Consider the following 25,486-nt stretch of genomic DNA (forward strand, 5'->3'; position numbering starts at 1 on the left):
GTCTCACACTGTAATTTTAATCTCTTGTCACTTAACTCGGAGAGTTTGCATATCATCCTCCTCACATGTGTTTATTCTCTTCTATTCCCATAGGCAGCACCTAGCTTAGACTTGATCACCTCCTACCTGGACAACTTGGAAGAGCCTCCTGGCTGATCTCGGCATTAACTTTCCATTTCTAATCCGCCCTAGGCAGCCCTCTCTAGGAAATCACTGCACTGTACATATCTGATCCAGCTATTCCACTACTCAAAAACCTTCAGGGGCTCCCTATTGATCATTCAATAACAACCAAACTTTGGGCCAGGGATTCACCCTACACACTCTGACTCCAATTGACTTTCCCATTCCTACTTTCCTTTTTTATAAATCCTTAATCCAAACTGCATAATTTGTCATTCCCCAAGTATATAAATATATATTAAGTACCTGTTGTCTTACCTATTCTGTTAGATGAGCCTCAATTTTCAAATACTTGATTGTGAAGGGGAAAAAGTCTATATGAATGTGATATACTTAGGGACTAGCTTTTAAGGGGGAAAGGAGGTGGTCTAACCATATGGTTAGAGAAAAAAGCTAATGGACAGGCAACCTTGTTGTTGCCCAGAGAACAGGGGGAAGCCTAGAGGAAGGAGCAGATTCTCACCATCTGTTGGAAAACACAGAATCCCAAAATGATAGATTGGGAGCTCCTCTGAGAGGGAATCTCAGAGAACAACCTGTCCCACCCTTTCACTTAGGGAAGGAGACCAAGGTCTAGGTTGGTGAAGTGACACAAGTAAAAAGCACCAGAAGCAGAATTTGAACTCAAGTCCCACTTCATGGGCAGGAGTTACATAGGAAGAGAAGATCTGGTTGGGCATTGGGTAAACTCTGGGAAGGATGCAGAACCACTGAAGTCTAGATTATTGTTTATCTTCCTACTAAACCTCAGAGGTCTTGTGGTGGCTAGTTCTTGAGAGCAAGAACCCACAATCTTATTGATTTTTTCTTTCCTCCTTCTCTCCCCCAGCCCTTGTACAATACTTTGAACTTAGGACATACTTGGTAAATGTTTGCTGAGTTGAATGGAATGGAAATAACTTTTTCTCCAACTAGATTAGAAGTCGTATGATCTTCAAAGCTGGAAGGTCATTTAACTACTCTTTTCGAGTAAGTAGGAGAGCAAGAACTAAAGGCAGGAGCCATATCTCATTTATCTTTTTTTTTTCTTTCTTTAGTAAAACTCTATTAGAAGTTGAGTGAATATTCACTCAAGTTTTATTCTTTTAGAGCAAGTACCAGAGCAAGGACTAAGGACAGGGATCATGTTTTATTTATCTTTTTTTCCCCTTTCTTTAGTAAAACTCTATTAGAAGTTGGGTGAATACTCATTAATACTTGAGCTTTAAGCAGCCTATCAAATTAGTTTCTATCACCATGAAGAAAAGTTCTTTGGAAATGCCACAGGCGAATATAAGTAGAAGAGCAAGTTTATGGTTAAGGACTTCAAGGGAGGATTGTGCTAGACTGTCATTGCCAGAGACTGAAACTAAGTATGGGTAATATAGATAGTCTTCGGGTGCACATTTGGAAGGGGGCTACAAAGACCTTTTTAAAAATGTGTTTTAAATGAAAATCTAGATTTTCAGTGCAACATTTATTTTGCGAAAAATCATGGCTTGTTTTTTACCAGGAAGGTTCAAAGTCTCTCAGTAGCCAGGAGAGTACAATTTTCAGAACTTACACAGTTGTACATAAATAAGTTGTCCCTGCACTGAGCTTCACAATAAAGATTCTAGTTTAGCAGAAAGTAGCTACATTTGTTTATCCAATAAGCACCTGTTATATGCAGGACCTTGAGCTAAACGTCAAGACACACATCTGGGGCAAGCAGGCATGAAGGTGATGGCAAGAAAATGACTATGAGAATTTGGCCAAGTCACCTCCCAGTGCCTCATTTTCCTTTTCTATAAAATGTGAAGATCAGGGTTGGGGAGAAGCTAGGTGGATAGAGCATCAGCCTTGAAGTCAGGAGGACCTGAATGTCTCAGCAAAGAGCAAAACAAAAACAAAATGTGAAGATCATATTACCTTAGGGGTCCTTAACCCTTTTGTGTATCATGGACCCCTACTCTTTTTGGCACTGTGGTGCACCTATAGACTCCTTGGAATATTTTCTTTGAATTTGATAATTGAAAGAAATGATAACTTTGCAGTCAAGTTAGTAAAAGTGAGAATGTAATTTCTTTTTCCCATCCAATTTCATGCATCCCCTGAAATCTATCCATGGACTCCAGGTTGATTTCTCAGGTCCCTGCCAACTCAAAAATACTTCCCAGCACTGGGGACTAATTTTTGCATCATAGTCACACTGAATATCAGCCTGGTCACTAATGATATGGTCCAGGTTCTTATTTCTCCTAAAAAAGAGAAAGAGCATGTGCACATTAAATTCATCCCCCCAAGGCCCGCTCTGACTGAGTCTAAGAGGCTGGGTTCCCTAGGTGACCACAAGGGGACAGATCCTCTTTAAAGCCTTAGATTGGTAAGAAGGAGCCTCCACTCCCACTCAACAAACCAATTGGGAAGGCACATGATAAGTAATCTCCTCCATCAGACCTGCTTGGAAACAGAACCAAAAAAAATAAATAAATAAAATAACGAACTGCAGCTATCAGTGAGGGAAAGCCAACCAATCTGTGAGGCAGTTGAGATAAAGGAGTTTAATAGAAGATGGAAGAGATTAGCGAAGTGTAGAAAACTACAATTTTCTTCTACAGATAAAGGCAGGGGGATCTCTGCAGACCACAGCTTTAGAAACTATCATTTTCTCCCCAGAGCATGGGAATTTCAAAGCCTCTAGAGTCACTGTTCCATCCTTCTGCCATCAAGTTCAGCACCAAAACCATTCCAGAATGACCCCTTTGGCCTTCGCCATCCCACAGCCTCCAGCCCTGGATGTGTGTTCTCCTTGTCTGACTATTCTCTCAGTTTGTTTTGGGCTTGCTCTCATTAGCAGAGGAGACTTGCAAGTCATCTCTAGGGGAATCTTAGCCATTCAGTGTGTGCCAAAGGAGAAGAGAAGAATGGGAAAGGAAGCTTTCCAAAGACAGACCCTGACAGAGGCTAATGTAATGTAGTTGCTGATACACTACACTTGTAGTCCTGGATTCAAATCCCACATCAAAAAAGAGATCAGCCTTAATGGCCTCTAAAGGTCCCTTCCTAGTTCTGATGCCATGATGCTATAAAGCATGCATTTCGTTATAGAGAGGCAGCTAGGTGTGCAGAAACACCTGAGTTAAAATCAGGTACTCACTGGCTGTGTGACTCCAGGCAAGTCCCTTAACCTCCAGGTTTTATTTTCTCTTCTGTAAAATGGGAATACTAAATTCTGTTACTATCAGCCCCACAGAGTTGTGAGGAAAGTGCTATGTAAATCTTAAAAGTGTTTTGTAATTGTGATCTATTATTATCTGAGACTTAGGCCTGTATGTGAATAGCTGGATAGGCCCCTGACTAGGGATGGATGAGAATGGGGAGTTTTTCATCCCACCATATTAGCAGCTCTCTACCCCCAGCCAGAGTACAAAATTTAATTTTTCCCTGGCACCCACCTGCATTTGGTATCCATCCATCCAGGCATTCTGACCCTCTTTTCCTCTGATTCCTCCCTATGGGAGATGGAGGACCTAGTTCTGCCCTCTCATTTGATGGGGCACAGACCAGGTGATCTGCCTGAGGTCCCATAGCAAGTAAGGGTGACAGGGGCTCCTCTGGGCATTATTCTCACCAAGGAGAACGGCCCTCATGGCAGATACCCAGAGGAAGAGTTTCTCTCCCTCACTGACTCCCCACCTACTTCCCTACCCAGGCTGGCCAAATCACTGTGCGTCCTCTTCACTTCATCTCTGACCATCTCACTAGTGTTTGCTGTCATCCCCCTCTGCCAAGATGTGAAGGTGTTGGCTACAGTCATAGCTATAGCTGGTCTGGCCATGGGATTCATAGACACAGTGGCCAACATGCAGTTGGTGAAGATCTACCAAAAGGATTCGGCCGTCTTCCTCCAGGTGAGCCTGGGGACAGATGAGAAAAAGGGCCTTTTTAAGTGGTGATGGTGATTTGGGTTCATTCTTACACAATCCATTTTATCTAACTTGACCCTTCTCTCCTCCCTCCCCCAAGTGTCCAGCCCCCATCTATCTCATATAATTAAGGGCTAGAAGAAATCCAAGAAATCAACAAACCCAACTCATTTTATAGATAATAAGGTAATTCCCAAGGACATGAAACAACTTACATATAGGTTGTAAGTGGCAGAGATGGGATTCGATTCTAGGCCCTCTTATTTCAAAGTCAGTTCTCCTTACTGCTCCTCCCCCCACCCAGCTTTTGTCTTCATCCACCCCCCCTTTCCCATCACCCTCCTTGGCCATCTTCCTCCCAAACACTCTGGTGCTCCAGTTCCTTCACTTTCCCTTCTCCTGTGTTGGTCATTCCTCCTCAGGAAGTTAACCAGTCCCTAAGCTTGGGTAGGGCTCTCCTACCCCAATTTGGGGCTAGGAAGTCAAGAGTCAAAAAGTTCTATTTTTAAAAGCCAAAGGTAGGCAGGTCCCACAGCTTGATGTCACAGATTGCAGACAAGGACTGGGATCCTAGGTTTGCCATTTTCTCATTATGAGACTTTGGGCAGGTCGGTTCCCATCTGAGTACAAAATGGTAACTAAACTACATGAGCTGCGAGGTCCTTTTCAGCCCTAACATTTTGTGCTTTATGGTCTCCTTTAGGGTGAAAGCCCCATTGCACCCCATCTCACTCCTGATTCTGAGTTTTTGCTTTTTCTGCATCAGGGGACAGTCTCCCTAATGGGAGGTCAGAACTAGAAGGAGGTATAGGAAGTCATCTGTTCCAAACTTCTAGTGCCTGCAGAAGTCCTCACTGTGCATCATGAGGCAGCAAAAAAAGCATCAGAGAGCCTGGATTTAAATCCAGTCATTGCTTCTTATTAACTGGGTGACCACTGGGCAAATCACATCCCCTCTGTGAGCTGTTGCCTCCCCATCAGAAATGAGAGAGAAGGACTAAGCTTGCTTCAAGGTTCCTCTGCCTGTAAATCCTATGAACCCGTAGGAGATGGGAGAGGGTGAGATGTCTGGAGCTTAGCAAAGTTTGAAGTGACTGAGTTCCCTTGTATACTGGTTGTCTTCACTACTATTCTCTCCCAGGTTCTCCATTTTTTCGTGGGCTTTGGTGCTCTTTTGAGCCCCCTCATCGCTGACCCCTTCCTTTCTGAGACTGATTGTCTACCAACCAATGCCACAAACCATGACAGAGGTGGCAGCTCCCATTTCCGAAAGATCTTGACCCCTCACCATGCTCTGCCCAACCTGACCCACCATGAGCTGCCTACCCACCCCTGGGTAGGAAGTCAGATGTCTTATGCCTTCTGGATCATGGCCTTAATAAACGTGAGTACCATACCACAGTGGGGATGGGTAGGATACTGGTGGATGTCAGAATGACTTCTCACAGTGTTTCTGATTTGTGTAAATGTTTTTGGGAGGGCAGTGCCCTGTGAAAGAGAAACAAAGGTTTGATTTTCTGAGAATATTGTTTTATTTGCAATTTTGCAAATATCAAAAATTGTATATTTATTAAGCATAGCAATTGACCAGCAAAATTTGAGACAGTGTCTCCTCAATTGACCTGGACCCTAAATACAGGTGAGGGCAGACTTTTATGGACTAAAAAGAATTAATCAAATAAGGCCAGTTAATGAAAAGGGAACAACTAGAATACAACATTAAATAATCTGATTTCTAATTAGGGGAAAGATTAGGGATTTTCTAAATTGGGAGGGGGAGAGTGAACAGGTACAATTCCCTGAAATCAGAAAAGGAAAGATTCCATTTTTCCCCCAAGGGTCTGGGAATAACCAAAGGAACATGGAAACAATATTTGAATGATCGGTACAGGTACAGGACCAGATTTCAGGTGTATGGGCTGCTTGAGATGTATAGTTGTGAGAAAACTCATTGAATAAATCTTTGGCTTTGACTGGTTTCTGGTCAGCATAACCTAGATCCTTAGGGTCTCTATGCAGCCCATAGAAGTGATCCAGTTTCCCAGTTATGCAGGAATAGGTTCAAACAATACAATAAGGCTTCTCCAGATTCCCACAATTGAATGAAGTTTTCTCATAAGACAGAAATTGGGCTAAACCCATAATTGAATAGAAAGGGAACATGGTTAGCTCCAGAATTGAGTCATGAGATGGAGTCAATGTGGTTTACTCAATTCCCACCATCATTTGCTGCTCCAATCCTTTCGGTTCCCTTAATTTCCTCAACCCAAAAAATGAAAGGCTTGGAAAATGAGAACATATGATCAGGAAGGATTTAACCCAATTCACTGCAGTGCAACACAATGAAGTTCAATATTATTAAGAATTGGTTATATATAATAGATACACAGCTAACGGGGGTCTCGGGAAGATCTGCCTATGTGCTTCTGACATACTGGGTGTATGAACCTGGCCAAATTATGTAACTTCTCATGGCCCAGGAAATTCTCTAAGATTATAAATTATAGAACAGTTGCTAATAAGAATTGTTGGAAGGAATTTTTTACTGGAAGTTCTGTATACTAATTTACAGGTCTAGACCAAAATAAAATTGTACCCATCAGCATGGAAACCACAATAAGGTTCTCTGTCCCCAAGGAACCCCTAGGATGAGGGATAAGACAAATCCATAAATAAATATGATATAAGACAGATGTGATAAAGGCAAAGTAAATGTCTACAGGAAAATTCAGAGAGAAAAATATTATTCATGGCTGAGACATGAGCAAGGGGAAGGAGAGGTTTCAACAAAGCTGAACCTTGTAAGAAAAAAAAGATTCTAATAGGTAAAAAGGAAGAGTGAATACAGTTCAGGTGTGGAGTTGACCTAGGCACATTCATGGAGACTGGAGATGGGGGAACAGCTGCCAGTGTAATGGGACTAAAACATGGAAGAGAAAACTATGAAAGGAAACTGGGAAGATGCTTGCACCTGGAAGAAAATAGTTTCAGAACTAGTCTCGGAGCTCTGAAGGGTTGTTTTGCAGAAGACAAAGACCTGTTGTTTTCTTCCTCCATTGCAAGAAAAAGGAGGGACAACAAGAGGGATTGAGGTAACACTGGGAAATGTGGCAAAGAGGGAGGCCATGATCTACTGCACAAGGGCAGTACCCTATTAAGCACAAAATGGACCTGATACCCACAGAAGAGCTGAGTTAGAATTCTATCTCTACTACTGAAACACTATGAGGCTTCAGATAAGTCATGACATCTCTAGGTCACAGTTCTTTTGTAAAATCCTCTCATAAATGACCTCTAAGGCCCTTTTCACCTCCAAATCTATGGTTTCCAGGATTTTCCCTCTGCCCAGGATATTTCCGGGAGTTCCTGTATAGGACAGGGGTGAATGAAATTCTTTCTGGGAGGGCTTGCAATGGTAGGGAACTGAGAAAGGGGAAATGTGCACCCTGGAAGGGAGACTCCACTATAGGGCCTGGAGACCACTCTTTCCCACCTCCCCTTTGCACCACGATGTCAAAGGAGAAGCAGATTCAGGACTCACCCAATACACTGTCTGTGGGGTGATGTTGGCTCTGCCATTAGCCACACAAACATTCCCCTCTGGGTTTTAGCCTAGGTGGAGAAGCTGACATAGGAGCACCCTTGGGATCTTGGGAATAGTTCTTTAGGTATGGTCTTCTCTCAGCACAAAGTGAGAGATGGGATAAGATGCTAGGATGTTGGGGTTACCTAGTAAACTCAGGAAGACATTTGGGCTAGACAACAGAAAAAAACTTGGTTTGAGTCCTGCTTTATTAACCATTAGTGTGATTCTGGCGGCCAATTCTTCATCCATAAAATGGGGCTATAATAAAAGTCAAACGAGCGCTGTATAAATGTGCGCTCTTAGCATTTTCATTATCCCCTGGGTTTTCGGATTTGGAAGTATGCTTAGGGATCACCTAGTCTAATCCCTTGTTGTACAGATGAAGAAACTAAGGCCTGTTGACCTACCCAAAATAAACACCGATACTGAATTCTCAGCTGGGATTTGGACTCTGCTGTCAGGGAGTTAAATAGAATGCAGGGTCAAGGAAATCCCGAGAGTGAGAGTCTGTCTCCCTTTGGAGTCCCTTGCCATCTCTTGCTAGAAGCCCACCAGCTCTAGCCTGAGCTACTAGTTCCCTTCCAGAAGGGTGAGCCACCCCCGCTCCAGCCTCCCATCCAGCTGGGCAAGGGCAACTGGCCATCGGGGCTATCCCTTCCATCCCCAACCATCTCCTGGGATGGCCTTTTCCTCTTCCTCTTCCCCATTTTTCATCACCCACCCCCGGACTCCCTCTTCCCTTCCTCTGGGTCAGCACCTGCACTGGGCTTCTCAGGGACAGTCCCTTCTTCCTTGCCCTGCCCCACCCCTCACCCATATTGCCCATTGTTCTGGAAACAATGACTGTCAGCCAGACCAGTCAATGAGCACCTTGGAGGGGAAGGAGCTCTGGCCATTGCGATTAAGTATCTGGATTGGGACTTCGGTAGCCAGGAAGCCGGAAGCTTAAGCTTTAGTGTCAAAGCCCAGGCTCTATAATGGTGAGATCCCTGAGTTTTATTTTGTTGGGATTTTTTTTTTTTGTTTGTTTGTTTTAGTTTGGGCTTTTTTTTTGTTATGTATTTGCCAGAGGATTTCCGGGCTTTTTCATTGGCTCAGTCAGAAAACAAACAGTCCTCCCACTGGGAAATGGAAATCCCCATCCCGCCCTCTTAGCATGCCCTCCTTTTTTCTTTGTAGTCCTTCTAAAGGAAGTCCTCTACCTTTTAGAACCCAATTTTAGGGCCCAAAGTCAATGGTCCTGAGCTATAGCTGGAGATGCCGGGCGTAGAGGTAATACCAGCCGCATTTTAGAGCCCTCTAAAGTTTGCCGAGTGTTAACACAATCACACCGTGCATTTAATAGAGCTGAGGAAGATCTCATTGAAGTTTTCTTTCATAGCTAGAATTTATATTGGGCTTTAAAGTTTGCAAAGAGCTTCACGGAAGTTTTCATTTCATTCTCACCACAACCCAAAGAGCCAGGTGCGCAGATTATCCCCATTTGCGGATGAGAAAACTGAAGCAAAAGAAAGTGAAGTGATTTGCCCAGCGTCGTAGAGAGGAAGTATTTGAACTCAGTCACGGCTAGCCCTCCAACAACTAATAGTAGGTGAAGTGTGTGAGTCACGGATTGTAGCAGGATTGAAAGAATTCAAGGAGATTCTCTGATAATCCCAAAAGATTGTTATGTCAAAAATGGCCGACTATCTCTAAGAATCTAGCATTTAGAGAACATTTGGGAGGGCTTTATATGCTGAAAGTCTGGGGCTTAACTAACAAGCTAATGGGCTCCAAGGTTGTAAATTGGAGGGAGGGGGAAGGGAAGGAGAGAGACAGAGAAGAGAGAGACAGAGACAGAGAAAAACAGACACAGAGAGAGAGCACAGAGAGAGAGAAGGAATGAGAGAGACAGAGAGAGAGACAGAGAGACAGAGAGAGAGAGACAGAGAGAGAGAGGAGACAGAGAGACAGAGACAGAGAGAGACAGAGAGAGAGACAGAGACAGAGAGAGACAGAGAGAGAGAGACAGAGAGAGAGAGGAGACAGAGAGAGACAGAGACAGAGAGACAGAGAGAGACAGAGACAGAGAGACAGAGAGAGACAGAGAGACAGAGAGACAGAGAGACAGAGAGAGAGAGACAGAGAGACAGAGAGACAGAGAGAGAGAGAGAGAGAGAGAGAGAGAGAGAGAGAGAGAGAGAGAGAGAGAGAGAGAGAGAGAGAGGGGGGGGGGGGGAGGGGGAGTGGGAGGAGGAGGAGGAGGAGGAGGAGGAGGAATCAGACAAGTAAGAGTTTTTACAAAAGACAAATAAAAGTCAGGAGAGGGATTCTACAGAGGCCAAATAAGGAGTAATAGGTTTTAATTCCTCCGCGTTCCTTAGCTATAACTAGTTTTTATTTCTCTGCATTCATCAGCTAGACATGCAGACCCTGGGCTGTGACCCATCATAGCTGCCACATAAATGAAAACCTGTATATCCACACACACATATATGTATGAACATATAGATGACAGATATACATCCATATGTAGAATGGTTACATGCATGTACATAGGTATGTACATGCATGTATTTGGGTATATTTATATGTGTGTATATACATGTGGTAGGTATAATATAGTTAGTTGTATGTATGCACATGTACATATTTATAATATAGTATGTATAACATGTATTTGTGTGTAATGAATATGTACACATACACATACTACATTTATAATGTATATATATATACACACACATACACTGTCTCTTGCAGACAGAGGATTCCGGGCTGAGAGCCCCATCCTGTCCTTTGAACACTGGAAGAGCCCTTAAAGTTCACGCAGTTAATCTAACTTTTCAGTTGGCAGAGGAGAAAACTGACCCCCCCCCAAAAAAAAAAAAAATCAGGTTATTTGCTCCAGGCGAGAAGGGAGCAGTGACAGGCGGGTCTCCCGGCCTCCGGAGCCAGTTCTGTGTCCCCATGTGATGCCTCCTTAGCTCAACTCCCCAGTCACCTGGGAGCTCGCCCTCCACCGTCACCCCAGGAAGCCTCGTCTGGTCACCTCCTTAAACTCCTCCTGACTTAGTGGTGCTGACTGAGGTCAGTCCGGACCGCTCGGCGACTTGGGGGGGCTCCCCCCACCCGCCGTCCCGCCGAGACCCGGTGAGATAAGGAGGAGGCCTTGAGCATCCCAGCCTCTTGTGGCTTGTTTCCTCACTTACAACATCGGACGTGGGGGAGATCAGAGGCGTCCAAATCAAAATTCAACTGGGAAATGCTTAACAGAACAAACACAAATACAGCGTGCATGCTGGGCTTTGTGCCATAGTGAACTCCTCTCAGTTCAAATCTACTCTCAGACTCTCACTAGCTGTGTGATCCTGCAAGGTCACTTGTCCCCACTTGCCTCAGTTTCCTCTCCTGTAAAATGAAGGAAATAGCAAACCAGTTATGTATCTCTACTGAGAAACCCCGGCATGGGGTCAAAGAGAATAGCACATGACTGAAAACAACTGAACAGCAACCCAGGAGATCCCTCGCTTCTGGATGGGTCCGGTATTTGGTCTAGGAATGTCTTATATCTAGGCAGCCTTGTACCTTGAGACCCAAGAACCATGGCTTCCCCCTGCTTTCCCATGGCTCCAGGAGCTTTCCCGTGGGCTCCACCACTTACCAGTCCTATGACTCCAAGTGTCACTCAGGCTCTCTGACACTTGATTTCCAGATCTCTAATATGGAGGTAACCCTTTTATTACCCCGCCGGAGGAATCAAGTGATATCACAAATGAAAAGCATTCTAGGAACCTTAAAGCCCTCTGGGAAATAGAGAATTCCATCCTTTCTGAACCAAGTTTAAGGCTAGGAACACCGAAGGAGTAAAGCACAACTCGAAGCAAACTCTCCCTAAGGGGAGGTCAATTAGAACATGTGTGTATGTGTGTGTGTGTGTGTGGGGGGGTGTTTCAGAAACAGAAGCCATTTTCCCCAAGCTTGGGCAGTAAACCCGTAGCCCTGCCTGAAGACTGGGCAGATTTGTTGTTCCTCAAGCCTGCATTTCTGGTGACATAAATGCTTGTACAGTGATTAGGTCACTGAGTTCCTCTGTGTGTACCCATGGGACTTGTGCAGAGCCATGTTTTAGGTTTAAGACCTTAAGGGCCTGATCCAGCACCACAGCAGCAGAGCTCTTGTTCCTAGTCCTTGCTGCCCTCCCACCCAATGCCACATACAACAACACACCGGCTACTGGTGGAACTTTGGGCAAATAGGAACAGGCGTCTCTGACCCCCAGCCTCCTTCTCTGGAGACTGAGATAGTAGCTCTGGCCGGGCCTAGCTCACAGGGCAATGATGATGACCAGAAGAGACGATAACGGTGTACAGTCCTGTACAAATCTAAGAGAAAACCCATAATAAGGAATGACTCACAAGGATGCTGATGTGACTGGCCCAATAGCTTGATTAAACAAACCTTTAAGTCTCCCATGAGCAAGAAAGCTTAAGCTAACAGTAGAGCCTGGGATAGGGACACCTGGGTTTGGGGAACTAAACTCAAGCTGCCCATGGCTAAGGGACCTCTGGAAAGTAGAATGCAGTTTATAATCTTATACATGCCGTCTAGGGGAAAAGGGAGGGAAAAATTTAGAACATAAGATTTTATAAAGGTTAATGTTGAAAATTATCCATGTATATATTTTGAAAATAAAAAGCTTTAATAAAAAAGAAAGAAAGAGAATATTATAATCTTAGAGAACTGCTTAGGGTACTAAGAAGTTAAATGACTTGACCAGCATCACCCAGACAGGGTCTGTTGCCAGAGGGATTTGGATCCAGGCCTTCCTGGCTCCAAGGACAATTCTCTAGCCCCCACATGAAAACATGAAGATAATTACAAGGTAATGAAAAACTTTTGCAGTTGGGGGATCAGGAAAGACTCCATGTTGAGCTCAATTTTGAAGGAAAGCAAGTATGCTAAGAGGTAGAAATGAGCAGAGAATGCATTCTAGGCAGGGAGCCTGCCCATTTGATTTTTATAAGAGGGTCAGTGCCTGGAAATTCTGGACTGTAGATATATTGGGGAAGAGAGAAGGCAGCTGGGAAGTAGGGGTCTTCCCATGCCATGCTGACTATCACGGTTTCCACTCCCACCCCCAAATCCAGCTGCCGGTGCCCATCTCGGTTCTCTTCCTGCTGTCCAAGGAACGGATGGTGCCTTGTTGTCCGAAGAAAAAACCTCTGCTCCTGACTACTGATGAGCTTGCCCTCCAAATGGAGCTGCCTGAGAAAGAAGATTCCTCTTCGCTGCCTACCAAAGCACAGTCAGAAACAGGTAAGGGCTTTATTGATCCTTTAACTGCTCAGAGCCAGGAGTTGGAGTCTTCTCAGATAGCCTTCAGCAAAGCTGAGCTGGAATCCCAAGGGGAAGCATTCAGCTTGTTCTTAGCCTCTAATCCTTTGTTGGGAAAGAGGGAAGAAGAACAAGGAAGAGAGGCAGAAAGCGGGAGACAGTCCTTTCCAGTTGTGTGATCTTGGTCATTTCACCTTTCTCACTTTCAGTTCCCTCCTTGGTAAATTAATATAACAAGACTTGAATAACCTAGATTAAAGATTGTATTAAATGAAAAAATGCTGTGTAATGTCCACTTCAGCAGCTCAAAGGAACCTTAAAGAAGAAAATGATGGAGCAGTCAGTGCTGCTAACAAAAAGACCCTTTTAATTAGCCCATTTAAGAGAAAGCCAGGGGGAAAGTAGGTGACACAGTGGATAGAACACCAGCCCTGGAGTCAGGAGCTGAGTTCAAATCCAACTTCAGATAGTTGCAGAGGAGAGACAAATAGACAGACAGAGATGGCTATTAAAGGTACTCTCTTGACCATGGAGGGAAAAGAGAGGGTCACAAGAGAAGGGAATAGGGATGCAATCACCTCCTACAATAAGACATCCCCTCAAACACAGGATTTCTATATCATTCCAGCTTTTTATCCACCAATTAAGAATCATAGTTCCCTCTACAAATATCCCAGCATGAAAAACATCTTGGGCTTAGCTCGAATCCCAGGTTACAATCCTATGATCCTTGTTCAATAAATGGGACATATTCCTAGCAGAAGTGAGTCATATTGATCTTGACACGCTTACTAAAATTAAACCAGAAGATGAAAGGGAGTTGCAGCCAAATAGAGGAATGGTTCACAATTCTCCTTGGAAGGGCAAATAAAGGAGGCGCCAAGGTTATATTTATCATGTTACCAAAGGTTACATGAAATATTATTTTATGAGACCTTAGATCACATCACACTTACTGACATTTACAAAAATACCACTTTAAAAATAATTATAACATTTGTGCTGACTTCAGAAGAGATGGAAAAGCTTCACAAAGGACAAAAGGACCCTCCAAACTGAATGATCAGAACTTGATGTTCAACCCCTTTAATACAAAACTAGGCACATAAGAGGGGAATGCAAAATTCTGGGAAACATGACTCAGAAGTGAGGGGAAAGGTTTAAGGAGGCACAGAAGTACATCTCACATTTTTGTTGTTGTTCAGTCATGTCCGATTCTTTGTGATCCTTGGCAAACATACAGCAGTTATTTGCCATTTCCTTCTTCAGCTCATTTTACAGATGAGGAAACTGAGATAAACAAGATGAAGTAACTTGTCCAGCATCACATAAGTAAGTGTCTGGGACCTCATTTGAACTCAGGAACATGAGTTTTCCCGATTCTAAACTCAGTACCTTGCGCACTATGGCGCCACCTAGTAGCCCATATATATCACATACTTTATTCTTTTAAAAGTTTTCCTTTTTTTTAGGAACTTAACCAGTGGTTATCTAGAAAATGTTTTACAATTTTTCTCCAAGAAAAACACACACATATACATATAATACATAATATATAGTATGTGTATATATAAGCACAATGCACATTTAAATTTAATCTGCATTATTAACATGTGATAGAAAATGTTAATAATGCAGATTAAATTTAAGGGTCAAAACATGACTTGTAGTCTTTGGAGGCATAAATGACCACAGTTAAAATTTAATAATCAGAATAGGCTCCTAAACGGCCACTTCAAGGTGGCTCTAACACATCCTCCCCAATCTTAAAAAACACAAACATTTGAATATATAAGGAAGAAAAGAGGGCTGTATATACAAGTATGAACTTCTATTATGTACATCTTTGTTTTGTAAATATAAATTAAATTTAACACAATAATAAAAACTCTCCGCTTATCTGAGTTTCCTGGATTTTCTTCTGTGTATGGTTTTAATGTTTCATTGATTGAGGTTTTTAAAAATAAATGTCTTCATTTTTATATGCAATAATAATCTACCACTCCCACTACCTTTTTCATTAATACCAAGAATAATAAAGCTATCAAATTTAGGCTATAATATCACCATGTTAGATGTGATTCATGAGAAAGAAAAAAGGGCAATGAAGAAAACAAGGAGAAAAACAGCAGGATTAGAGCAAATGTACATAAGCCTGTTTTTTAAGGCACTGAAGGATCAATTTCCAAGGTGTCTAAGAAGAGGGAAAGATATAGAAAAAAATGTTGATTTTTATCAATATATATATATATATACATATATATATATACATATATATATATATACATTAAAGGAATTCTTGATAATAGTAGAAAAACGAATGGATAGCCTTCAAAAACAATATTTCACAATAAATCACTCCAAAGATGTGATGGAAGAAGCCCAGTATAGATACTAAATTAAAGAGGAATTCTTTATAATAATGGAGTCCTCTAGAATCTCCTCTTTGCAGATCATAATGTAGATTGTATTAAGCACTACAGAGCATCCTAAATAAAATTCATTAATAATTCAAAAGAATTCAGCCTAATTCCCCACATGGGGAAAAAGTGAATAAAGAGTACCTATTGCTCACATAATAATATGCAATTAGATGGACAATTTATGGGGCATGTCCATGAGTATGTTTACCTTGGACAGTGATCTGGATCTAAAACTAAACATGAGAAGGCGAGGACATTGAATTGCCTACAGGAAATGACATCATCTTTCTTTTACGGACCCTGAAGCAAAGGCCTATCTGTTTAACATCATTTTTTTTTCTGGTGATATGTAACCAAAAATCTTGGAATTTAACAGTCTCCAAAGCACTAACGCTGAGAATCAGTCAGAGGGTAATGAAGAGATAACAGTGATAAGCAGCCAGCAACACTCTACTAATGAATAACTATCCGAGAGACACAAGGTAATTGAGGCCATTAGAGAAATGTCAACCTAGAAAAAAGTGGGGCAATGACATAGTGAAAGTGAGGGATGCCCAATGAACGGCCTGATTGCTCCTTTGTAGCCACACAATATGATGCGCATATGAGGACTCTATAATACAGGGCCTAAGTGAGGAAAATTTCCAGTAATTCCAAAGTGGAAGAGGCTGCTTCTGGAAGTGGAAGATGCTCCTTTCATACAGCAACGTCCAGCTCCAAACCATGCTACCTTCACTAGCTTTCTTCCCCTCCAGAAACTTATACTTTACTCCTGGGCTGAGTTCTAATAGGGGAGCTTTTGCCTTGTCTTTCTGAGATCCAGTCTTTCTCCTTACCTCCAAATAACTCCAAAACATAACACATCTTGCCTCTTCTATCTCCCTTTTATATTATCGTCTTCCCTCGTTAGAATGGCTTTTTTTTTTTTAACATGGCAGCAAACACCCACCTCTGTTTCTTTCCATGGAGTCTGGGAAAGCTCAATGGTCCATTGTCCAGAACTGTCATGAAACTGATATACCATACAGATGAACTTCTCCGGGCAACCAAATTTGACATAATTTTCATAAGCCCTCATGACTGACAGTATCAAAGGCTTTGGTCAGCTCTACAAATATTGTATACAGACCTCTGCTCTGCTCCTGGGATTTCTTCAGGAGTTGTTGGGCAGTAAACTCCACATTAGCTGTTCCTCAGCCCTTCTGAAGGCACACTGGCTCTCAGGTAGATGACCTTTTTCCAGGTGTAGGATCAGCCTTTTTTTTTCATGTTTTCAGCTATGTTGTCAAATGCCTTCAATGAGGACAAATATGGAATCAAAGTCGACTAGCGCACTGATGGCAAATTCTTCAACTTGTAAAAGGCTACAAGGCAAAACTAAAGTGGAGGGAATGTCGGTGCAGGACTTTTTGTTGCCAATGACTGTGCACTCATTGCATCTTCTGAAGCTGAGATGCAACAAAGCATGAATCAGTTCTCTGCTGTCTGTGCTAATTTTGGCCAAATAATTTACACCAAAAAAACACAGTCCTCCATTAGCCATCTATAGAACCATGAGTTACAGCAAAAAGGAAGTTTTGAATCCTGCAGATAAGTTCTCTTACCAGAATTGTCCACATAACTACGAGATGGATGCACACATTGCCACAGCTAACTCAGAATTTGGGAGACCCGAAGAAGAGTGTGGGAGAGAAGAAATATTAGACTGCCAACTAAACTGTAGGTCTACAGAGCCCTTGTGCTGACCTCATTGTCATATGCCTGTGAAACCTGGACAGTGGACCAGCACCATGCCAGGAAACCGAATTACTTTCCTTTGAATTCTTAGGAAGATTCTGAAGGTCACCTGGAAGATCAAGATACCAGACACTGAGGTCCTTTCTCAGACTAAACTGCCAAGTATTTCAGCTCTACTGCAGAGAGCACTGTTGGTTTGGCCACATTGTTCCAATACCAAATGTACACTTGCCAAAAAGATTATTTTATGGAGAACTCACACAAGGCAACTGCTCATAAGATAGTCAGAAAAAGTGAGTCAAGGACACCCTCAAAGTATCTCTTAAAAACTTTAGAAATGATTGCACGACAAGGGAGACACTGGCACAGGACCACCCAGCATGGTGTGGCTGAATTAGCTCAGAAGAAACCAAGATACACAAAGTTAGAGAATCCACCCCAAATGTCCATAGGGACCATTTGTGTCCAATTATGGCAGAGCATTCCAAGCTCATACGGGTCTGATCAGCCACAATCGGACACCCTGTAACTTGACTCTAACATAATGAGGTCATTTTGGTCCTTTTCGAGAAAGAAGGACAATAACCATTAAAATATAAGTTTTCTGAGGTCAAGGACCATGTTTTGCTTTTCTTTGCATCCACATTTGTTAGCTAGTGCTAAGCATATAGTAAGTTTTTAATCAATGATCAATATATATATATATATATATATATATATATATATATATATATATATGTGTGTGTGTGTGTGTGTGTGTGTGTTTATATATAGGAATATATACATACATATGTACATTGATTGATCAGAGGTTCTTAACCTAAAGCCCATGAACTTTAAAAAACATTAAATGTTGATAATTGTATTTCTATATAACAGTTTCTTTTGCAATTCTATGTATTTTATTTTACACATTTAACTACATTGTTCTGAGAAGGGGCCATAGACTTCAATAGAATGACAAAAGGGTCCATAGAACATAAAAAAAAGATTATGGTTTATAATACAAAAAGGTCCCTGTTTTAGATGTTTATCAGGGATATTTTAGAAAGGATACCTTAAATGATTTCTGATTCTTTGATTCTATTATCACTGTTAAAAATAAAACCTCACTGAAGTTGCCTGATATGCCTTCATGAGTAATGTTGATCCAGTCTAAGCCCCAGTAAGTCTTCTCAAACTGAAACAGCTATTGGGCCTCAGACCAGTTGTGGACACTCTGTGCCTGTTGTTTGAGACCCAGTGAAGTCAGGGTCACAAAAGCTCATTGCCAGGTTGGTTACCAAATGATGGCTATTTTTACTCAGAGAAACTCCTAGAAGTTGGCTATAAAGGCATAAAAAGGTCATATATTAATGGAAGGATTATCCATCTGAATATAATAATGGAAACTTGAAGTGTTCAATAGGTACTGATAATAATGAAAATAGTAACTCTTTAGGGCATGTATGACTTTTGGAGGGTGGTTTAAACTCCCTGGGGTTCAGTTTTACCCCAGAAGTGAAGATGAGAAAGGCTCACTGTGCTGACTTCTAGGCAGGCAAATAAAAGCTGGAGTGGGTGGCTGTGGTCAAAGCGGATTCCAGGTTCACCTTCTCTTTGCTCACTCAGCAACTCTGCGGAATGGGTTGAAAGAACGTCCAGACATCAAAACCATTTGGTATTGGCTAAGAAATAGACTCGTTGATCAGTGGAATAGATTAGGTTCACAGGACAAAATAGTCAATAATTTTAATAATCTAGTGTTTGACAAACCCAAAGATCTCAGCTTTTGGGATAAGAATTCACTAATTGACAAAAACTGCTGGGAAAATTGTAAACTAGTATGGCAGAAAGTAGGCATTGGCTCAGACCTAACACCGTATACCAAGATAAGGTCGAAATGATTTAGACATAAAGAGTGATATTATAAGCAAATTAGAAGACCATAGGATAGTTTATCTCTCAGATCTGTGGAGAAGGAAGTAATTTGAGACCAAAGAAGAATTGGAGCTCATTATTAAATATAAAATAGATAATTTTGATTATATTAAGTTAAAAAGGTTTTGTACAAACAAAACTAATACAGACAAGGTTTGAAGGAAAGCAATAAATTGGGAAAACATTTTTACATTTAAGGATTCTGTTAAAGGCTCCATTCTAAAATATATGTAGAATTGACTCAAATTTATAAGAATTCAAGCCATTCTCCAATTAATAAATGGTCAAAGGATATAAGCAGACAATTTCCAGATGAAGAAATTGAAACCATTTCTAGTCATATTAAAAGGTGCTCCAAATCACTATTGATCAGAAAAATGCAAATTAAGATAACTGAGATATCACTACACACCTGTCAGATTGGCTAAAATGACAAGAAAAGAGGGGATGACAAGTTGGAGGGGATGTGAAAAAACTGGGACACTAATACATTGCTGTTGGAATTATGAATGGATCCAATCATTCTAGAGAGCAGTTTGGAACTAAGCTCAAAAAGTTATCAAACTGTGCACACCCTTTGATCCAGCAGTGTTTCTACTGAGCTCATATCCCAAAGAGATCTTAAAGGAGTGCTTATGTGATAGCAGCCCTTTTTGTAGTGGTCAGTAACTGGAAATTGAATGGATGCCCATCAATTGGAGAATGGCTGAATAAGTTATGTATATGAATGTTATGGGATACTATTGTTCAGGGTGATTTCAGAGAGGCCTGGCGACACTTCCATGAACTGATGCAAAGTGAAATGAGCAGAACTAAGAGATCATTGTACACAGCAACAACAAGACTATATAGCTATCAATTCTGATGAACGTGGCTCACTTAACAATGAGATAATTCAAACCAGTTCCAATTTTTCAGTGATGAAGAGAGCCATCTACACCCAGAGAGAGGCCTGTGGGAGCTGAGTGTGGACCACAACATGGCATTTTCTCGCTTTCTATTGATGTTTGCTTGCATTTTGTTTTCCTTCTCAGATTTTTTTTTCTTTCTAGATCCAATTTTTCTTGTGCAGCAAGATAACTGTATAAATATGTATGCATATATTGGATTTAATATATATTTTAACATGTTTAACATATATTAGGTTACTTGCCATCTAGGGAAGGGGATGGGGGAAAGGAGGGGAAAATTTGGAACACAAGGTTTTGTAAAAGTCATTGTTAAAAAATTATCCATGCATATGCTTTGAAAATAAAAAGCTTTAATTAATTTAAAAAAAGAAAGAAGGACCAGAAGCGGTTAGACCTCTCATCCCTCCTACATATCTCTCTGTATTTCATCCCACCAGGGCATGGAAACCTGTTTGTCTGTTGTCAGAAGAAGAGTTTTCGGGGTGTCCCTTGCTCCTTCTTTGCCATTCACATCACAGCAGCCCTGGTGCTATTCATGACTGATGGAATCATGGTGAGTAGGCTCAGAAGGGACAGGATCTGGGCGGCCAAAATCAAAAATCAAGAATTAGGTACTGAGGGGAGGAGACATATCAAGATCTTCAAGGATAAATCTACTCTAGGTGCTCTGTCTCTTTCTGCTCCCAGGGAGCTTTATGCCAAGTAGTAGGTCACAGGTAAGGAGATGGCTAGAAAAAAGACAGCCATTTTCCAATATGACATCAATAAATATGAGCAGAGAGAGAGAGCATAAGGAAGATTCTGGGGACATGGCAGAATAGGTTAGGATTTCCAGGCTTGGGGAGAAATCTTTGAAGAATCTAGTAGCCTGAGTATTGGGGAGGATGATGATGATGACAACTAAGTATTGTTATATATGTGTCAAGTAATCTAATATGTAATATAATATAATTATAATATCATCATCTATATGAAGGTGATGATGATTGAGTATTGGGGAGGATGATGATTGAGTATTGGGGAGGATGATGATTGAGTATTGGGAATGATGATGAAGGTGATGATGATTGAGTATTGGGGAGGATGATGATTGAGTATTGGGAATGATGATGAAGGTGATGATGATTGAGTATTGGGGAGGATGATGATGTGAAGGAGAAGGAGGAGGAGGACAACTGAAGATGGGGGATGACGATAATGATGATAATGAATGAGAACTGAGGACTGAGAATTGGAGAGGAAGAGGAAGATGATGCTGCTGCTGATGATGATTGAGTATTGGGAGGATGATGATGATTATGATAATAATGATGATGACTGAGCAGTGGGAAGGAGGAGGATGATAGTGGTGTCTATGATGATGAAGATAAACAATGTGGTACAGTAGAGAGCCAGCCTTGGGGCCAGAAAGACATGGATTCAGGTTCTGCTCTGCCACACACTCTTTATGTGACTCTGGGAAAGATAATTTAAACTTTTGGCATTCCAGGTAATTCTCAAATATTATAAATTGCTGTTACCTCACCTCCCAAAAAATAAATCTTGCATTTTTCAAATTTTTCTTATTACTATTAAGGATACCATTCTACTCCCTTTCACTCAGACCCATTCGTAGAAGGAGCTGTTTCATCAGCAGGTTCCAATACCAATGAAATCATGGCTCTTCCCCAATGATAGCTCACACTTAAGCTTTAAAGTTTACAGAGTGATTTTTTATTTGATCCTGATCATCAGATAGATGCTTCCTATTTCACAGATGAGGAAACGTGAGGCTCCTGGCATGGGGTACCAATCAGACAAGATAGCTGCCTCACTAAATTTGCACTGCTTTCTCCACAGGGTGAATATTCTGCCTTTGTATACACCTATGCGGTAGATGATCCACTCTTCATAGGACATAAGGTGGCCGGCTACCTTCCCAGCATCTTCTGGGGCTTTGTCACCTTAGGCCGGCTCATCTCCATCCCCATCTCTTCCCGAATGAGCCCAGCTACCATGGTTTTCATCAACTTGGTATGTTCCCAATACTGTAATTCAGATCAGAGGGCTGGTAATGGCTTCTTCCCTCCTTCTGCCACCCTCCAAACCCTACCACACACACACACACACACACACACACACACACACACACACACACACACTTGTAATTCTTCAGCAATGTCGGAATAGACTGTGGGAGTAAGATAGTGAATGCTGGAGTGGAGAAGAGAGAAGTAAAGAAAAAGGTGACTTAGCTATGAGAACTAAGGAAAGTCCTTTCATTTCTCTTTCCTCAATTCCTAAAATTACATCATTGCAATAAACTTTCTCCCAGCTCCAAAGCTCCCCCAACAACACTGGATTTGGAGTCAGGACCTCAGTTTGAAACAGTCCTGTTACCTACTGACTGAATGGGCAGATCTCTCGCCTCTCAATGGGTCTCAGTAAAAATGACGGGGCTTTAAGGCTCTTTCAGCTCTAAATCCCGTGAGTATGACTCCATGAGAAGTATGTGTGCAAAACAGGGATGGAATTCACACCGGCTTGCATAGGACAATTTATAATGTTATGAACCAATGCTCATATCCTGCCAGGAAAGGAAGGAGGTGCATCTCCTGTCCTCACACATTTGAGTGTCACATGTGAAACTCACAAAAATCCACATTATAGGCTGTTTCTCTTTCTTTCTCTCTCTCTCTCTCTCTCTCTCTCTCTCTCTCTCTCTCTCTCTCTCTCTCTCTCTCTCTCTCTCTTTGTCTTTCTCTGTTTCTTTCTGTGTGTGTGTGTTTCTCTCTCTGAATCTCTCCCCCTCTTTCTCTTTCTCTCCCTCCCCATCTATTTCTGTCTCTCTCTCCCCTATCTCTCTCTGTCTTTGTCTCTGTCTGTCTGTCTCTGTATTTCTCCCTCCATCTTTCTCAGTCTCACTGTGTGTCTCTCTCTCCATCTCTATCTCTGATTCTCCCCATCTCTCTGTATGTCTTTCTCCCATTTCTGTCTGTCTCCATCTCTCTGTCTCCTTTTTCTGTCTTTCTCTATCTCTCTCCATCTCTGTCTCATCTCTCTCTCTCTCTGTCTCTGTCTCTCTCTGCTCATTTCTATTTCTCTCTGTCCATCTCTATCTCTCTTTTTCTGTCTGTCTCTCTGTGTGTTTGCCTGTCTGTCTCTGCCTCCAGAATAAATAGGTAGACTCTGAAAAATGTAGAGGACCTAGGCTCAGGCTGAGATCCAGGTGACCTGGGTCCACTGCTCCCTTTGCCACTGATTGGACTCTACACTCTGGGCCTCCACCTATCTCCTCATTTCTACATAGAAATAATGTCTGTCCTTCCCCTGAACTATCACTTACCCTGCTCCCCAGTCTGCTACATGTGCATTTCATATGACTATGGACGGGGAAAGGAGCTAATTGATAGGGGACTTCCTTGGAAAAAAGGAAACATAAATACAAAGATCTATCATTCCAAATTTTTTTTGTTTTAATAGTGTGACTTGTGTCACAAGATGCCTTAATGGTTTTTAAGGGATTTTTCACCCTCTTGGCTCATACTCACCCACCCAGAAGATCTGGGGAAGTTTATGCATGTTACTCTCTCCTATTAAGATTGACTCTCCACCACAAAGTTCACAGTATTAAAGAGAACAAATATTTTTAATGAAAAAAAAATTGAATCAATCAACAAGTATTTAGTAAATGCCAGTCACATGATTAGATGCTAAGGATACAAATACAAAAACAAATGTTCCTCTTGCTTAAGTTTCAACAAGAAAATTACAAATATACCTGTAAGTAAATACACAATAATGCAAAATAAATGCAAGGTTATCTGTGGAAGCAAGAGGGCCTGACAGCATGGGGTAAGGTGAATGGGATGGGTGGGGTAAGGGAATCAGAAAAGATCTCATGAAAAGGGAATAACACCTGAGCTGGGCCTTGAAAGAATCGAGGTATTCCCAAAGGAGATGAGGAAGATGTACACTGCCAGGATGGTGGCCAGCATGGGAGCTGGAATGTCATATATATAGAAGAGTAAGAAGACCCTTTTGGCTAGAGAGAAGATGGTATGGAAGAGAGTAATATAAAATAAGCCTGGATTATACAAATAAAACCAATGTAGCAAAGATTAGAAGGAAAGCAAAAAATGAGGGCAAAATACTTTTTTTTTTAATAAAGGTCTCATATCTCAAATACATAGACAACTTTGTCAAATTTATAAGAATAGGAATCATTCCCCAATGGATAGTCAAAGGATATGAACAGGCAATTTTTTTTTTCTGAGACAATTGGGGTTAAGTGACTTGCCCGGGGTCACACAGCTAGGAAGTATTAAGTGTCTGAAACCAGATTTGAACTCAGGTTTTCCTGGCTTCAGGGCTTCTATTCACATTGCCACCTAGCTGCCCCTACAGGCAATTTTTCAATAAAGAAATCCAAGCTAATTATAGTTAGATGAAAAAATACTCTAAGTAATAATTGATTAGAGAAATGCAAATTAAAACAATTTTCAGATATCTTCTCATGTCTGTCAGATTGGCTAAAATGATAAAAGGGTAAAATGACAATGTTGTGAGGATTATGGGAAAACTGGGAGGCTAATATACTGTTGGTGGTATTGTAAATTGATTCAACCATTTTGGAAATCAATCTGGAATTATGCCCAAAGACTTATAAAACTGTGTATGCTCTTTGACTCATCAATAACACTATTAGGTTTTTCAAGGTGATCAAGGAAATGGAAAAGAATTTACATGTTCTAAAATGTTTATAGCAGCTCTTTTAGTAGTGACAAAGAACTGGAGATTTTGGGGATACCTAGCCATTGGGGAATGGCTGAACAAGTAGTCTGTGATTATGATGAAAGAAATCTGTACTGTATACTAAGAAATGATGAACTGGTTGGTTTTTAGAAAAAACATGGGAAAGACTTGCATGAAATAATGAAATGAGCAAGACCCAGAGAACGCTGTATACAGTGACAGCAATATTGTTCAAAGAATTATTGTGAACAATTAAATTATTCTAAATATTCAAATCAAGTACAGAGGAGATGAAAGAAGATGCTATCCACCTATAGAAAAAGAACTGATAAAAATACTCCTATTATAGAAGAAGATAAATATACTTCTATTATATGAATTAGATAGATAGGATGATAGGCAGACAAACATACATAATATATATCTGGGGGGAATAGCTTGGAACTTAAAATGTAACAAAAATAAATTAAATTAATTTTTTTAAAGAAAGAAGCCTGGAAAGATAGGCTAAAACAAAGTTTTAAAGGGCTTTAAACACCTAACAATGAGCAATCACTAGTCCTAAAGCTGTTGCTATATCTCCAGAAATATTTAGCCACCTTGCCTCTCCCAGCCCTTTCAACCTCCTTTGCAGAATCTTTGTCCAGGCCAAATCTGCCCAGCACGTGTCCTCCAAGTCTTGGTGTTGGGACCTCTTCTACACCTTCAATTTGTGATTTTATCATCGCTCATGATTTCAATGATTATTTCTATGCAAATGATTCTCAGATCAAATCTCCCTCTCCTGAT

At 41.3% G+C, this 25,486-nt stretch overlaps 1 protein-coding gene across 1 annotated transcript in view; it reads left to right on the forward strand.

Annotated features, from left to right (window-relative positions):
• MFSD4A (major facilitator superfamily domain containing 4A) overlaps positions 1–25,486 on the forward strand; it is a 62,708-nt gene that overhangs the window by 24,939 nt on the left and 12,283 nt on the right. Inside the window, exons 2-6 of the mRNA XM_074308960.1 lie at positions 3,857–4,055; positions 5,212–5,454; positions 12,786–12,954; positions 20,401–20,516; positions 21,803–21,976. Of these exons, the coding sequence (XP_074165061.1) occupies positions 3,857–4,055; positions 5,212–5,454; positions 12,786–12,954; positions 20,401–20,516; positions 21,803–21,976 (901 nt within the window). The remainder of the gene's footprint in view (positions 1–3,856; positions 4,056–5,211; positions 5,455–12,785; positions 12,955–20,400; positions 20,517–21,802; positions 21,977–25,486) is intronic.

The sequence above is a fragment of the Sminthopsis crassicaudata genome, chromosome 4 (genome assembly GCF_048593235.1).
Source record: "Sminthopsis crassicaudata isolate SCR6 chromosome 4, ASM4859323v1, whole genome shotgun sequence".
Classification (NCBI taxonomy): Eukaryota; Metazoa; Chordata; class Mammalia; order Dasyuromorphia; family Dasyuridae; genus Sminthopsis; species Sminthopsis crassicaudata.